Source organism: Narcine bancroftii, chromosome 13 (assembly GCF_036971445.1).
Source record: "Narcine bancroftii isolate sNarBan1 chromosome 13, sNarBan1.hap1, whole genome shotgun sequence".
Lineage (NCBI taxonomy): Eukaryota > Metazoa > Chordata > Chondrichthyes > Torpediniformes > Narcinidae > Narcine > Narcine bancroftii.
This window is the reverse complement of record NC_091481.1, coordinates 74,287,981-74,305,352: the sequence shown is the minus strand read 5'-3', so window position 1 is coordinate 74,305,352 and position 17,372 is coordinate 74,287,981. Positions and strand designations below refer to the sequence as shown.

Below are 17,372 nucleotides of genomic sequence, written 5' to 3'. Positions count from 1 at the left end.
TGGTCCCAGTGGCAACTGTTGAAGCTATTCAGGCTATATTTGACTCCTCATTCTTGCTTCCTTTCTCACACAGGCGGAAAGTGACTGAGAAACCACCTCCAAAGAAGGAGGAAGAGCCAAACGTAAGTTGGAGAGTGTTCTAACCCAGGCATTGACCTGGTCCAGCCTCCCAGGTCTGTGTCTTGGTAGCATTGACAGGACCTGGGTTGATGCTGAGATAACCTGCTGGGATAACCCACTGGGTGCATTCACACCCTGCAGCCCAATGCCCAGCTCTCTGGCATGGAAGCGGAGTGGACAAGAAATCAGACCCTCCTTCCAGCTTAGAAATCTCTGCCAGCTCAGTGACTCAAGCACCAGAGAAGGGCAGACAGAGGGAGATGTTTCCAGAGCCATATTATCCTCCTTGGCCACAGAGGAGATGCCGGAGGATTGGAGAATGGCAAATGTTTTCCACATTTAAAGAAGGTAACGGGGAGAATCCTGGGAATTATAGACCAATGAGTGTTGTGTCAGTGGTGGGCAAACTATTGGAGAGGATTCTTAAGGACAGGATTTATGAGTATTTGGAGAAGTCCAGTCTTCACAGGGATAATCATCATGGCTTTGTGAAGGAAGGTTGTGCCTCATGAGCCCAATTGATTTTTTTGAGGAGGTAACAAAAGAAATTGATGAGGGTAGGGCAGTAGATGTGGTCTATATGGATTTTAGTGAGGCATTTGACAAGGTTCCCATGAGACACTCATCCCACGAGGCATGGGATCCATGGAACCTTGTCTGTGTAGATTGGCTTGTCTGTAGAAAGCAGAGAGTAGTGGTGGATGGAAAGTATTCTGCCTGGTGGCCAGCGACTAGTGGGGTTCCGCAGGGATCTATTCTGAACCCAGTTCTTTAAGATTTTTATGAATGACCTGGATGAAAGGGGGAAGGATGGGTCACTAAGTTTGCAGATGATACAAAGGTTGGAGGAAGTTGTGGTTGGAGCTGAAGGTCATTGTGGGTTACAAAAAGGATAAAGAGAGGATGCAGAGTTGGGCAGAAAAGTGGCAGATGGAGTTCAACCCAGATAAATGTGAGGTGATGATGCATTTTGGAAGGGTTAATTGATGGTTGAATAAATGATAGAGTGTAATGAGGTAGGGAGGATTTAGTCTTTGATTATCCAAAACGGTTTTCTCATAGAATTGGTCATTTTTTTTTTAAAAACTGCCCAGTAGCAACAGCAAATCACTTGTAACAGCATTTAAACAACAACCAAAGGCTTTTTTTAAGCATTAAAATAATGTTTTATTCTTTCCAAAAAAAAATGCTGGCCGCTGCTGATCACCAACACCTCTCCACTGTGACCACGCTGCCGCTGGGAGCCTGGGGACTGCGGTCAATTTGGCTCCGAAAACAATTGGATAAATGAGGATTTCTGATTTGTTTTGGATATCCTCATTTATCCATATTTTTGTTAAAAATTTTCGGATAAGTGAGGATTTTGGAGAATCTGATTTCAAATCAGAGCTGAATATATAGGGTCGGCCCAACATTGTGGGCCGAAGGGCCTGCACTGAGCTGTGATATTAGACTAGTTTAATTCTGATTCATTTGACAGTCTCCCTCAAGGCAAAACACAGCAGACACTGGAACATGAAATAAAGAAAGCAGGAGATGCTGGAGAGACTCAGCAGGTCAGGCAGCCCCTGTGGAGGGTATCTCTTGAGAAGGAAGTAGTTTTCATTGGTTCCCCAAGGAGGGTTGGCTGTGGGGTGTGTCTGCCCTCTAGTGGAAGCTGCTGATTCCCATGGTCTTGACACCCCAGTGGTCAGGTAATCAAAGGGGGCATCTAAACAGAGGGAGGAAGAGGGCCAGCCTCTAGAGGTGAGGCAGTTTGGGTCTATGTTTGTTGGAGTTTTGACAAATGAGGTCAAAAGAATTAAAATGTTAAATCTAATTTTTACAAATTTAGACATACAGCACAGTAACAGGCCCTTTCGGCCCACGAGTCCATGCTGCCCAATTGATACCCAATTAACCTACACCCTGGTACATTTTTGTACCGGGAGGAAGCTGGAGAGCCTGGGGAAATCTCACGCAGACACGGGGAGAACGTACAAGCTCCTTACGGACAGCGCGGGATTTGAAATTTGAACCCCCGTCTCTGGTTCTGTAATTGTGTTACTGTAACCACTACCCTAACCGTGCCGCCCTTGAGGATAAACCTTTGACCTCTGGTTAACCTGACGATAAACAGAATCTTGATCTTACCGTTATTGCTGCAATTAGAGCTTGAGGGGCCTGATTAGGTGGATGTTGAGATATTTTCATTAGCGGAAGGGTCTTGAACGTGATAAAGGCCTGATCATTTGAAGCACTTCTCCAGGGATTTCTTTCTACTGAAGGTGGTGAACCTCTGGAATTTCCTGCTCCACTGCATGAAGGTGAGAGGGAAAGATTTAAGAGGGTCCTGAGGGGCACCTTTTTCCACACAGAGTGTGGTGGGTGTGTGGGACGAGCTGCCAGAAGAAACAGTCGAGACGGGGACAATCGGAATGTTTAGTAGACGTTTAGATGGGTCCATGGATAGGTTTAGAGGGATGTGGTACGAATGCAGGCAGATGGGGCCAGCTAAAGCAGACAACTGGGTTGGCATGGACAAGTTGGGCTGAAGGGCCGCACTGTTAAACTCTTAATGGCTGGATCATTAGATGGATTGAAAGAGGAAGTAGATGATGAAAGATCGTGGGATTATGGAGATTTGGTTGAGAGGCAAACACAGGCCAATAGGACCAGCATGGAGTAGTTGGGCCGAAGGGCCTGTTTCTGTGCTGCGCGGCTCTTAAGTTGAGAGCCGGTGCGGCGAACGGCGCGGCAGTCTCGAGGGGCTGAGCTGGCCTCCAAATTTTCAGCTCTGTCATTCCAGTACTTGACATGGTTGTCTTTATTTCTTCAGCAAGATGCCAACCCAGGGACTAAAGCACCTCCTGTCCAGAGCAACGGTATGTACCAATGGAGTTTGGAGAGCAAATGGGGGCAATTCTCATTCTTTAATCTCCTCCTCTATCCATTACTCGTTCAGTGAGAGTCAGTAAATGTTTCTCTACAGGTACCTGAAGGGTCCAAATAATACGGACACTTTGTCGATCTTGTGTACTCCAGCTAACGCTCCATAAGACATAGGAGCAGCCCATTGAGTCTACCCCAACATTTAATCATGATCTGATCCATTTCCCCCCTCAGCCCCACTGCCCAGCCTTCTCCCCATAACCTTTGATGCCCTGGCTAATCAAGAACCCATCAATCTCTGCCTTAAATACACCCAATGACCCGGCCTCCACAACCGCCTGTGGCAGCAAATTCCACAGATTCACCTCCCTCTGGCTGAAGGAATTCTTCCGCATCTCTGTTCTAAGCGGACGCCCTTCAATCCTGAAGTGTGCCCTCTTGTCTTAGACCCTCCCACCATAGAAAGCAACTTTCTACATCGACTCTGTCCATGCCTTTCAATATTCAAAAAGTCTCAATGAGGGACCCCCCCCCCCCCCCCCCCATTCTCCTAAATTCCAATGAATTGATATGGTAACCCTGGAATCCTCCTTGTAAATCTCCTCTGAACCTTCTCCAACGACAACGCATCTTTTTTTAAATGCGCCCAAAACTGCTCACAATTCTCCAGTGTCTTAGAAAGTCTCAACACCACATCCCTGCTCTTATATTTTATTCCTCTTGAACTGAACGCCAGCATTGCATTTGCCTTCTTCACCACCAATTCAAGCTGCAAGTTTACCTTCAGGGTATCCTGCATGAGGACTCCCAAGTCCCCTTGCACCTGTACACTTTCTCCCCATTAAAAAAATTTACCTGCCCATTTATCTACCAAAGTGCACGACCATACACTTTCCGATGGTCTATTTCAATTGCCACTCTCTGCCCACTCTCCTCATCTGTCTTGAGTCCTACAGCCACCCAGTTTCCTCATTGCCACCTATGCCTCCACCTACTTTCGTGTGACTCACTGGTCCATCAGGGGCTGAAGTAGGACAGAACTTTTTTGAGGCGTCTGAGCATCTGGAATAAGTAATCTGAAACAGCACAGAAGGTGATTCAACCCATCATGTCTGTGCTGGCTCACAGGGCAGTCCCAGTCCCCATTAATCTTCCCTGTAACCTTATTTTCCCCGCCTTCGATCACTCATCCACACTCTTAAGGTAGTTTATGAATTCACGAACCGACCCGCACATCCTTGTGATATGGGAAGAAACCAGAGCACGTGGAGGAGAAATCCATGCAGTCACAGGGAGAGTGTGCAAACTCCGCACAGACAGGAGGTCAGGATGGAACCCGGGTCTCTGGAGTTGCTCGGTCGCCTTGACCATTATATTTCCCCCAGACGTTTACCACGAGCATTCGTCTTTTTTAACTCCAGGCAAAGGGAGGTGGAAAGGTGATGGTAAAAGAAAATCAAACCGGGCTTTCTCAGGTGGTTAAACACACTGTAAATGCTAGAGAAGCTCAGCAGGTCTCCCATAGGAGGGAAAGATGTGTTACCGACGTTTCGGGCCTGAACCCTTCATTCTCTGGTCGAGGTGAGCTGAGTTTCCAGCGCAGATCTGATCCTTCAGCAGGTGACATTTACTAGGTGAATTTTTCTTTCCACACACTGGCTGGTGGCCAAGAACTGTTCATTTCTGAAACCTGCATGTGTTTGTGGCTGAGAAAACCATTTTATTACAGTCTTCCACTGTGTCCACTTTCAGAGTCAATTAAGAGACCTTGGGAGCGAAACACCTCGACATTATCCAGGTGAGTCGTTCTCGTTCTCCCTCCCTCTCTCCTCCCTCCCTCTTTCTGGCCCTCCTTGCCCATCCCCCTGTACCCGGCTTTCCTCACCCCCAATCCCGTCCACCTACTCTCCCTCCCTCTTCCTACCCCCTTCTCTCCCTCCCTCTACCTGGCCCCCTTCTCTCCCTCCCTCTACCTGGCCCCCTTCTCTCCCTCCCACTTCCTGACCCCCTCCTTCCTCTCCCTCTTCCAGACTCTTCTCTCTCTCCCCGGGCCCCTTCTCTCCCTCCCTCCCTCTCCCAACCCCCTTCCCTCCAGTTCCTCTCTCCTGGCCCCTCTCCCTCCTCATTTCTCCCTCCCTCATCATGCTTTGAAGGGTGGTGATCCACACCAGGATCAACTTCAGTGGGTAACTGGAATCTTTTTTTCACATGTAACGAGGGACATGAATACATATCCGATGCATTGCCTTCCCCAGTGCTGAACTATGCTCTGGTTATCATGTGCCCAAATTTTCCCACACCTTGAAGTTTTGGTTTGATTGACAAGGATTTAGTTTTGATCCCCAAGTAGGACTTTCTTACTCTCTGAAGTAACTGCATTTAATTTGATTTTTTTTTCCCTACTTGCTTCCTTGTTTGACCTTTTTTTTTCCGTCTCGATCTTCAGAGGTAGCACCATGGTGAAGACCACAGATTCTTCAAACAGCTCGTCCAGTTCAGTTCAACCTAGGTACTCGGGCATGTCAAGGGTGTAAATCTGCTGAGTGATGTGTGTTAGCCCATCACTGGAACATTGCAACCAAGGGTTAAAGAGTCGGGGAGGAGGGTTGACCCTTCCAAAATCTCCTCGGGCATTCACTGCAATTTCTCGGCCATCCATTTGGGAGAGTAGATGAACGTATGAATGAGCGTAATGGGTGATTGAAGAGAAACCTCTGTGGTCAAAAAAATGGTGGCAGATTGGGAGATCAATGCCGACAGGCGAGGGTGACGACAACTCCCAGAGCTGTGGAAAAAGATAAAAGCAGACAAGTGGGAAAGTGTTTAATTTGGGAAGAGCAATAGTAAATTGGAAACAGATGTTCAGTGGTGAAAGTACAGAACTAACGTGGAGGAAGTTTAGGGATCATTTGTGCTGGGTTCACGTTAGATTTGTCTCACTGGGACAGGGGAAAGATGGTAGGAAAGGGGAATTGTGGCTTTCGAAACAGGTGAGGAAGAAGGAAGCATTCATTAGATCTAGGAAACAGGAAAGGCTCACAAGAAGCATATGGTAGCCAGGAAGGAGCTTAAGAAAGGACTTGGGAGAGCTCAAAGGGGCATGAGAAGGCGTGTGAAATTTGAGGCATTCTTTATGTGTATAAAGAACAGAAGGTTGTCGAAAATGAAAGTGGGGCCACTGAAGGATAAAGGAGTCAATGTGTCTGGAGGCTGGGGAGGTATTCACAAGAGAAAAGGACTTTGATCAAGGTGAGGTCAGAACAGATCAGGCTTGACCATGTCGAGATGAAGGAAGTGGAAGTATTGGATCATCTCAAGTCCCTGGGGCCAGACGTGATACACCCCAGGCTGCTGTGGGAAGTGAAGGAAGAGAGATCTGGTTCAGGAGCGATGATCCTCAAATCCACTTTTGCTGCAGGGGAGGTGCCGGAGGATTGGAGAATGGCAAATGTGGTCCCCTTGCAAACTTGGGAGGATTCTTAATGATAGGATCTATGATCATTTGGAGAAGTCCAGTCTACTCAAGGAGAGTCAACATGGCTTTGTGAAGGGAAGGTCGTGCCTGACTAGCCTAATTGAGTTTTTTGATGAGGTAACAAAGGAAATTAATGAAGGTAGGGCGGTAGATGTGGTCTACAAGGATTTTACTAAGGCATTGGCAAGGTCCCGCACAAGACTTGTTCAGAAAGTCATGAGGGGCGGGATCCGTGGATTCTTAGTTGTGTGGATTTTTTAAAAATAGCTTGCATGTAGAAAGCAGAGAGTAGTAGTGGAAGGAAAGTATTCTGCCTGGAGGTCAGTGACTAGTGGAGTTCCGCAGGGATCTGTTCTGGGACCCCTGCTCTTTGAGATTTTTATAAATGACCTACAGGAAGAGGCGGATGGATGGGTCGGTAGGTTTCCAGATGATACAAAGATTGGAGGAGTTGTCATAGGTTACTAGACAGGATGGGCAGAAAAGTGGCAGATGGAGTTCAACCTGGATAAGTGTGAGGTGATGCCTTTTGGAAGGCCAAACTAGAAGGCTGAGTACAGGGTTAATGGTCGGTTACTTCAGAGAGTGGATGAACAGGGACTTGGGGGGTCCAAATGCATACATCTCTCAAGGTCGCCGCGTAGGTTGATAGGATAGTTAAGAAGGCCTATAGAATACTGAGCTTCATTAATGGGGGATTGAGTTCAAAAGTCGAGAGGTCATGTTGCGTCTCAAAAATCTCTGGTGAGACCACACAGAGTATTGTGTTCATTACAGGAAGGATCTGGAAGCTGTGGAGAGGGTGCAGAGATTTAACAGGATGTTGCCTGGATTGGGAAATAAGTCTTATGGGGCAAGATTAGCAGAGCTGGGATTTTTCTCTTTGGACCGTAGAAGTATGAGGGAGACTTGATGGAGGTCTACAAGATTATGAGAGGCATGGATATAGGGTGGACGGTCAGCACCTGTTTCCCCAGGCAGGATCAGCAAACACCAAGTTCAATTTATTGTCATATAATAAAATCAGTATCATATTACATGAAATTGCTTTTGCCTGTTGTAAGGCAGACAGATTCGCCATCGGGAGGAATTGCCTAAAGCACCTCTTATGGTCAGAGAAAGAGAAGGAAAAGAGAGGTCGCTCTCCCCCCCCCCCCCCACCACCGTCCTCCCTGAGTCATTGAGTGTCCATAGATTCGCCTCCAGGGCTTGCACAGCCATACAGAGTCCAGTCCAAACCATCGGTGACTTGAGCTCCAGATCCAAACCTCCAACATGGTCAGGAACCCCCAGCACCACCTTGCGTCCCAATTCCAGCAGTCCGCAGCCCTGCGTGAGTCCCCCGACATCAGTCTCAGCAGCCCATGGGCTCCAAACTCCAAGCCACTAGCAGCCCACTATATGTGTGCCAGAGCCACAGAGCCCCCCCCCCCCCCTCCACCCCATGATCTGTCACCGTGGTCATCATGGGTTGTCTTCCCTGCTTCTCCTTCTCAGATGGGGGGAGTGGTCTCCCTGTTCACCTGCTCCAGTCCTCCGCTCCCCTGGAGACTGCAACACCTGAGGACATATGTAGAAAGTGAAGGGAGGGAGGTTTAGGGGGAGGCATCAGGGGTAAGTTCTTTGGACACAGAGAGTTGTGGGTCCGGGAATGCCTTGCCAAGGATAGTGGTGGAGGCTGGTGCAATGGGGCCGGTCTTATTCCCTGGAGCACAGGAAACTGAGGCATGGCCTTGCAGAGATTTTTACTTTGAATCCTGAGGGGCGTGAACTTGAACTTGGGTTAAAGTGAATGTTCACTTTCCTTTTCTTCCCCCAGGGTAGGTTATTTTGGAATGGGAGGGCATGTTTGAGGTGGTTGGGGAGAGATGAGAGGGACTGCTTTTCCACTCGGAGGGGAGGGAAGAACGAGATGCCAGAGCTAGGGGACCAGAAGTCGGCACAACTGAAGGACATTTGGTCAGATTTCCGGATTGGGGAGTGGTAAGAAGGAGAGAAACCAAATAAGGGTCACGCTGAATGCCAACTTGGTCAGCATAGGCTTTGGGCCGAATGGCCTGTTCTGGGGAGGTATGAATGGTGAATTTGGAGAGGAGGGGTATGAAAGGAGATTTTTTTATTTAACAGCCCCACCACCCTGTACAATCATCCCTCCCGATAGTTAACCCTTGGTTGTGATGTCACTTGATGCTGGAGGCAAACAGCTTTGGGTTTGACCTGTGGGCCTGGCCCTCATTAGCACTCAGGGCAGGCAAGCTCAAAGTTCCGACCTCTGGCTTGGGAGGTTGTGGGTTCTGGTCCCAGTCCAGGACTCGAGACAGAGGGGGTCCCGGATCAGGGAGGGCATGCAGCACTGCTAGCCGAGGTGCTGAACCAAGGCTCCCCACTGTCTATCGTGCAGGTGGAGACCAGTTCGGTTTACTATGTTCAAGGTCCTTCAATCCCTCGGTTGGAATCACCAAACTAGATGATTTGGTCATCATTGCTTTGTGGGATCGTGCTGTGCATGTTGGTGGCTGTGTTCCCAGCATTACCAAGCTGACCACAAGGAATGTCTCTCCAGCGCTCGTGCAGAAGAGCAAATCCCGTCTGCGTCGATGACCCAAGTTCCAACCCCCTTCCTGAAAGGTGGAGGGGGTCAGTCCATCCCCTGGGTCACTGGAAGTTGGCAAGGATATGCCTGTTAACTTGGTCAGTTAACTGGTTCACTTACTCTCCCATCAAGAAACCTGACGAGACTTTGGTGGCACGGTTAGTGCAACGCTGTTACAGCGCCAGCAACCTGGGTGTAAAGAGTTTGTACGTTCTCCCCGTGCCTCCAGTTTTCTCCTGCCCTCCAAATATATACAAGGTTGTAGGTTAATTGGGTGTAATTGGATAGTGTGGGATTGTGGCCCGGACGGGCCTGTTACTGCAGTGTCTGTCAAAATTTGAGTATTTAAATTTAAACCTGAGCGAGGTGAAGACTGCGTTAATGTGCAGACACTAATCCCACTGCACCATGTCCAGACAGAAGGCTGTTCAGTCTCTTCCCCTTTTAAGAAGGTCATAGCTGACTCTAGCACAGTCATTTTCTTGTGTGCTAACCCTGATCCCTTCCCTTCACAAATCCATCGACTTGTGTCTTGTACACACTCACCTGCGGCGATCCACTGGCCTCTGAGTTGGAGAAATCCGAAGATTTTTCCACCCTCTGGCTGAAGGAGTTCCTTTGCGTCCCTGTGACTGTGTCTCCTGGTTCCAGGTCCGGCAGCCAGGAGAACCGTTGTCCCTGCTCCTGCCTTGCGTACACGGAAATGTGGATTTTAATTCTTTCCCCCCCCCCCCCCCCCAACCGATATGCAGCACCTCGGTGCATGCACTAGTAAACGAGCTTTCCCTACATCCTGATGGGCTGAACCCAAGACCCTGCCTCTACCTTGTGTGGAAGTGGCAAGTGGCTGTAACAACTGTTGCCTCTGGCCAGATGTGTGGATTTTGCTGTTGTTGCTCTCTCTTTTGCCTGCCTGCCTGCCTCTTGCACCGTTTCCAGTTGCTCAATCCGAACCTCCTTGCTGCCCTCGGTCTTATTTTAGTCTCTAACTAACTGCAGCTGTTTTTGTTTTCTTTCTCCACACACACCCCCCTCCTCAGGGTGAAGTCAACTCCGAGCGCTAACGAGGCAAGCTCAGAAGATAGTGACGTGGACCGGATGAAGCAGGTAGAGTTCCCCTCACCACATTCCTCTCTTTCAGACCCCTTGCAGCTTGGACCTCCTCCTGCCCTGCTCTCTCCTCAGGTTGCCCCTGAAGCCACAGTCACAATCCTGGCTCCAGGGACCTGCTGCTGAACCGAGGGACCAACCCACTGTCTGAGGCCTGATGGGTCGCACGTGAGATGCAGCAACACTTGTAGGGGTTTCCCCACCCCAACCGTGACCTGTTGCATCCATGGGAACTCGCTCTGCTCTTGATTGTTTCGTCAGACACGAGTGGAATTAGACCATTCAGCCCATCGAGTCTGCCCCCCATTCTATCATGGCTGATTTGCTCTCCTATTCAACCCCATTCCAGCCCTGAGTTCCTTGAGCCCCCAACAAGCAGCTGGAGGAACTCTGTGGGTCAGGCAGTGTCCGTGGGCAGAAATGGTCAGTCAGTGTTTTGGGCTCGGATCCTTTATCAGCACCTCAAAGTCTCGACCAACGTGGACTGACGACTTCTACCGACGGACACTGCCTGACCCACTGAGTTTCTCCAGCAGCTCGGCCTTTGCTCTTTCCTGCTGTCATCTGACTTGTCTTGGATGTCTCATGGGTAAAAGAAAATGTCCCCTGTACTGTTGAAATGCACTTTTCTCCTCAGCAGATCCTCACTTCACGTTTTAGTACATGTACTGCCGAATCGTGCACTGTCCTCGCTTAATGTTGTCGGTGCTTTGCTGGAAAAGCGCAGCTTTAAATTTTTTTATTTAATCTTAGATGTCCAGCACGGTAACGGGCCCTTCTGGCCCACGAGCCCGGGCAGCCCAATTACACCCACTTGACCTACAACCCCCGGTAAATCTCGAATGGTGGGAGGAAGCCGGAGTCCCCGATGAAACCCACACAGAAAGGGGAGAACGTACAAACTCCTTATGAACAGCACTGGATTCAGACCCTGATCCCGATCACTGGCGCTGTAACAGCGTTGCGCTAACCGCCACGCCAACTGTGCAGGCCTTCAGTGGAACGACGTTAAACGAAACCACTTGGGCTTATTGATTCAAACAAGAGTTAAGTTCTTATCATTTATGTCTGGTCACAAAAACATCACCAGACTTCTAAATAATGACCCAAAACACTTCTAACATTAAACATTGAAATAAAATGTAGTATGCAGACATTTAAGAAAGATTAATAAAAACTAATAAAGATTTGGTGACACAGTTTGCATAGTGGTTAGAGCCAATGCTGTTGCAACACCAGTCATCGGGACTGTTTGTACGTTCTCCCTGTGTCTGTGTGGGTTTTACCCGGGGGCTCCTGTTTCCTCCCACCATGGGCCAGAAGGGCCTGCTATTGTATAACTAGAAAAATTATTTAATCAAATTTGGTGAATTGGTGAGTGTGATGGCAGTCTCTGTGGTGGTGGCTGGTATGGGGAGGGAGGCCTGCTCAGTCATCGCCATCGCTGAAGGGGAGGGTGGCAGTGGTGCCAACTTCTTATAGACAGCGTGGAACTTGAACCCCGGGTGCTGTAACAGCTAGGCCAACACGCTGCCCTAACCGTGTATTATTAGACAATTTTGTTCTTGAAGCTTAGATATCTATAACCAAGTGAGCCCCGAATAAGGTCCGAGGCCTGCTTCTTACACATCAGTTGTCAGGAACATGTGCATATTGCAAGCAGACACCGTTGATCTGAGGGTCACGGCTACCTTGTGCTGCAGGAATGTCCTGTATCAGTCTTGAGCACCTCAGCATTGATCAGTAATAATGAGGACAGAACTATTAGTTCCTCTGTGGCCATTGTACACCAATTCACGACCGTTACACAAGTAACTAAGCTCACTAAGCTGTTTAACTGATTCTTTAACTCAGTCGGGGAGGTGAGATATGAACGAGAGGGCATGGGTTCAGGGTGAAAGGGGAAAGGTTGAGGGGGAACTTCCTCACACAGAGAGTGGTGGGAGTGTGGAACGAGCTGCCAGCTGAGATAATGAATGTGGGCTCAGTTTTAACCGTTAAGAAGAATTTGGACGGGTACATGGATGTAGAGGGCTTTGGACTGGGTGCAGGTCAGTGGGACAAGGCAGAAAAATAGTTTGGCTCAGACTTAAAGGGCCTGTTTCTGTACTGTAATCTTCTATGGTTCTAGATCCTCTCCAGCCATAATGTACACGAAGTTCATGAAGGTAATAGGTAGTTTACACTGTAAGCAAGTGTAAAACATGCTATTTTACACAATTCCTCACTCCCACCTCTCAGCTCTATATTCTCTCCCCTCACCTCCTCTGTCTCACTGTCACTCCACCTCCCCTCCCCCCCCCCCCCCCCCTGCCCACTGACCCTCGCTGTGATTCATTCCCAGGAGCTACTGGAGGAAGTGAAGAAGGAGTTACAGAAGGTGAAAGAGGAGATCATTAAAGGTAAGGGGGGAGCTTCTTTGGCATTTGGTAAATGCAGCTGAAAGCCCCAGTGAGGCTGCGGTACGACCGGGAGCGACCATCTCCTGCTCCGAGGGGGCAGTTGGGTGGGTGGCAGCTGGGGGTGGAGTCCCCTCCTGAGGCTAATGCCCAGAACCAAGGCACAACTCCAGCCCCCCACCCTGCTGATCTGTCCAGAGGTCCCTCAGTAACTGCAAACACCTCTTGCCAGACCACATTTAATTGGATCATAATTTGGAGGGACAGCACAGTGACAGGGTGGGAGGAAACCGGAGCCCCCCCCCCCCCCCCCCAGAGAAACCTACGCAAACACAGGGAGAAAACGTACAAATTCCTCACGGACAACGGCGGATCTGAACACACTGACCGTGGGCCACGGTAACGGTTCTTCCTTTGGAATCAACAAGGTTGAGGGGAGTCGAAAGAATTGTATAAAATCACAAGGGACCTGGAGAGTGAACTGGGAAGGGACTCAACTGCAGATAGAGTGCAGAAACAGGCCCTTCACTGGCCAAAATGCCCTCCCAGACCAGCCCCCCCCCCCCCAAACCTTCCTGTGCTTCCTGAACCCGTCCTATCTGTAGATCCGTCCAATTATTTTCTTAAATGTTGCAACATTTCCTGCCTCAACCTCTTCCTCTGACAGCCGATTCCACACACCCACCCCCTTTCTGTGTAAAAATAAAAAGGCTCCTTGGGTTCCTCCTTAATCTCTTTCCCCCTTCCACTACCTTGAACGTCTTGGTTACCGATGTCCCCTACTCCAGGTAAAAGTCTCTGCATCTCCCCGATCTATTCCTCCCGGGATTTTGTGCACCCTTTTTGAGATCACTCCTCATCTTCCTGCGCGACAAGGAATAAAGCCCTGGCCTGCTCACCCTCTCCCTGCAGCTGAGGCCCCCCCCCCCCCCCCCCCAGTCCTGGCAACATCCTCGTCAATCCTGGGCTGGAATTTCCAGGGAAGAGAAGCTGCAGGGGATCCTTGGAGCTTTAGTGTCGGAACCTCGTTGTGGGTCGGGCAGCGTCTGCTGGCAGTGAAGCAGAGTTCACGCCTCAGGTCTGAGCACCCAGTGACTTAACATGATTGGGGAATATTCCACCCCTCTGAGTGTGGTCAGAGTGTGGTGGTGGGGGGTGGGGGCAATGTCTGGGATGCTGCATCATAAGACACTGAGCCCAGAGTAAAATAGGAAAGTCTGTAGACACCATAATGGAAGTCAAGGCACAAGGCTGGAGAAACTCCGAAGGTCAAACAGCGGGCTCGACAACCCCACCCACCCCACAATGTTTGGAACAAAGACACTTTTTTCCTTTATTGCTCCTGTGCTCCACAGTTTAAAATTTGTAATCAAACAATTCACGTAATTGAAGTGCACATTCCAAATTTTACTTTTACAAAACATTACTTGTGTTCATGTCAGTTTGATCATCTCTTGAGATTTGATAGAGGTTTACAAGATTATGAGAGGTACAGACAGAGTGGATGCGAATAGACTTTTTACACTGAGATTGGGGGAGATACACATGAGAGGTCACAGTTTCAAGCTGAAGGGGGAATCATTCGGGGGAAGCTCTTCACTCAGAGAGGGGTGGGAGTGTGGAATGAGCTGCCAACTGAATGCGGGCTTGAGCTTGTGCTTTAAGAATAAATTGGATAAGTACATGGATGGGAGCGGCCTGAAGGGTTATGAACTGGGAGCAGGTCAGTGGGATCAGTGAGATGATGGTCAGCACAGCTTAGATGGGCCAAATGGCCTGTTTTCTGTGCTGTAACGTTTTATGTCCCTAACATTATGGTGTCCTGAAATGGGGTGGTGGGGGGGGGGGGCTATGTATAAAAGTGCTGTAATTTCTACACGGTTAAACCAAAATGTACACAAATACCTTTTAATAAAATCTGTAATGTGTACTTTAATCAAGTGTGAATTGTTTGATTATAAATGAGGAGCACAGGGGCAAATAAAGGATAAAAGTTCCTTTGTCCCAAACATTATGGAGAGCCCTGTAAGTAGTAAAGATACACAGCCAACGTTTCGGGCTTGAGCCCTTCATCAAGGTGTGTGCAAAATGGCTGAGCAAAAATACAAAACCTGCATCTTGCTCATGAAGGGCTCAAGGCCTGAAACGTCCTTGATGTATTTTTATTACATACAGAGCCCTCCTTAATGTTTGGGACAAGGGCCCTTTTGTCCTTTATTCAGTGCTTCATAAAGTACACTGTTTGACCTGCTGAATTTCTCCAGCATGGTGTTCTTTATTGAGCCACTCCTCACATTCACCCAATGCCTGGCGTGTATCCTTGAAGGGAAAGGACGTGCAGAGCTACAGGTCCAGAGCTGGAAGGTTGGGGTTCACTCCTTTGCGGCTCTCATGTTTGCTTGCACGGATGCAATGGGCTGAAGGGCCTCCCACTGTTGTCACTTCCTTTGCTTCCATTCTCCTGTGGCCTGTCTTTCAGCTGTGCGACAAGAGATGCAGCGCCTGACTTCGTAAAAGCTTTCAGATCCTGTGTCTTGCGGTGAAGATGGGTGAATGTGAATCTACGCCTGCCCTGCCAGCACCAAACAATGAGGCCATCTTGGCCAAGCAGCACAAAGACTTTTTTTTAATTTTTGAAAAGAAAAACTTATTTGGATGGGGAATGAAAACACACACCTCTAGCCCATTTTCAGTGATGTTTAAATTTGTTTTATTTTTGCCCTAATGATTCTGCCTTTTGTTTTGGACAATTGATTATCAGGCAAGGTATGTATTTTTTTTCCTTTATATTAAAATAGTGGTGATGGTTTTGTTGACTAATTTTGTTAGTTTTCAGGCAACCTTTGTGCTGTAGAAACTTCCCAATTTAATTTTATTTTTCTTATCGTCTGGGACGGACAAATGGGGGAGACCTCATGAGTCCCCATTTAATAGGAAAGATCTTTGTGTCAGAATTTCTTTGTTTTATACCAAGTGATTTGACTTGCATCCCTTTATAAATCAGTGTTCAAAAGAAGGGGGCACATACTGATGTGGTTCCAGCCATGCCCCAACCTGAAATGCAGTGTGTTCCCAGATCTGTAGACCTGTGGTGTAAATCTGTTCCAGGGAATCAACTCGTGTAGAATTGACTCTGTGTCCGCATCCCCATCACCTCCTGACGGTCCCCCATCTCAAGGGCTTTGGAACAGACCCAGGGGAACCATTGCAGCCAACATGGCCTTGACTGGCACCGAGGCTGCCTGGCCCGCTCGCTGGGTTTCTCCAGCACCTCGTTGTTTGCTTGCGCCATTCGGGGGAAGTGGGAGACCAGCCGCAGTGTGGGGTCCCCTCCCAATGACCACGCCTCTTTGGGAACAAATCGCAGCCTCCCGGTCACTCAGAAAATGCATCGAAGATGGACCCTGGGAGGGGTGAGAAGAGTCACCTTTTCAGACATTAATGCATCTCCCTGTAGCTGGAACAGATTCCGTTCTTTCATCAGTGGAACCCTGATGTGGGGCCGAGAGGGTTTGGAGGGAGAGGGGAGGTCAAATGCGAGGAACCAATTTCAAAGGGTTGAATTGGGTGGACACTCATTAGCTTTGTATACCTATGTGATTGGTTCTTGGCACCGGGATGCACTCTCTAAGTTGTCCATTTTATTGGCTTGTGCTTTTTACTTATTTTATATGAAGTGTAAACACTGGATGCCTTTATATTAAAATACAACTGCTTTTGTTTTGATTCTGATGTGACTCCTTTTTGCATGAATTCCTGCATTGTTTCTCCATCCATGATCATGGGAAGAGTTCCTCCTGAATAAAACAGCGCTGGTGCTCTGGATAGTTATCGGAAAAGTCCTTGCAGGATTTGGGTCCTGCCAGGAAGGCCTACACAAGCTACATCGGGTCGTCACCACTGCAGTCACGGTCAAGCACATTCCCCAGCAGAGGATCCAGGATTTAAGCCTCGGTGACGTTGGAGAATGTTTGTTAGCCAGGGTGGTGTGAGGACCTGTAGGCCCGGATGCCTCCCTGTGCCTGCTGGCCTTGGTGCAAATGATGGCAGGTTTGGAGGTGAGGAGTGGCTGGGTAGGTTGCAGGTATTACACAGACCACCAGTAGCGGTGGGATGGAATATTTGTGTGTGGGTTATTGCATTTTTTGTAGCTTTGAGTATCTGGGTGGAGCACTCAGGCAGCAAGAGGAAATTCTGGTCAGAGTGACAGACGTGTCCCTACTGGGACTGTATCCCAGTGTTACACAGAGAGAGACCCAACCCCATCAGTAATGTTACACAGTGACAGACCTGTCCCCACCAGTACTGTATCCCGGTGTTACACAGAGAGAGACCCATCCCCACCAGTACTGTATCCCGGTGTTTTACAGTGACAGACCTGTCCCCACCAGTACTGTACCCCGGTGTTCTACAGTGACAGGCCCATCCTCACCAGTACTGTATCCCAGTGTTACTCCCCACCAGTACTGTGCCCTGGTGTTATACAGTGACAGGCCCATCCCCTCTGGTATTGTATCCCAGAGTATACAATGACAGGCCTGTCTCCACCAGTGCTGTACCCAGTGTTATACAGTGACAGGCCTATCCCCTCTGGCATTGTATCCCAGAGTATACAATGACAGGCCTGTCTCCACCAGTGCTGTACAGTGACAGGCCCGTACCCTCCGGTATTATACCTCAGTGTTGACCACCCTCCCAGTTTTAAACACCACCATCATTTTGCAAAACGCATGCTCCACAATTTGGGTTATTCTGTGTGAACATTTCCAACGTCCAGCACTGCTGAAAGCCTGGGTTTGAGACA

General features: G+C 48.8%; 1 protein-coding gene across 3 annotated transcripts in view; it reads left to right on the top strand.

Moving 5' to 3' along the window:
* The window catches only part of vaspb (vasodilator stimulated phosphoprotein b), a 30,556-nt gene extending 14,262 nt beyond the window's left edge, over nt 1-16,294 (top strand). For 2 of the 3 annotated variants that reach the window (XM_069908623.1, XM_069908622.1), the window contains exons 7-13: nt 74-122; nt 2,939-2,984; nt 4,744-4,789; nt 5,438-5,500; nt 10,100-10,166; nt 12,514-12,571; nt 15,048-16,294. In XM_069908623.1, the coding sequence (XP_069764724.1) occupies nt 74-122; nt 2,939-2,984; nt 4,744-4,789; nt 5,438-5,500; nt 10,100-10,166; nt 12,514-12,571; nt 15,048-15,082 (364 nt within the window). In that variant the 3' untranslated portion in view covers nt 15,083-16,294. The remainder of the gene's footprint in view (nt 1-73; nt 123-2,938; nt 2,985-4,743; nt 4,790-5,437; nt 5,501-10,099; nt 10,167-12,513; nt 12,572-15,047) is intronic. The other variant, XM_069908624.1, reaches the window with a different exon arrangement.
* The last annotated feature ends 1,078 nt before the right edge of the window (nt 16,295-17,372 follow it).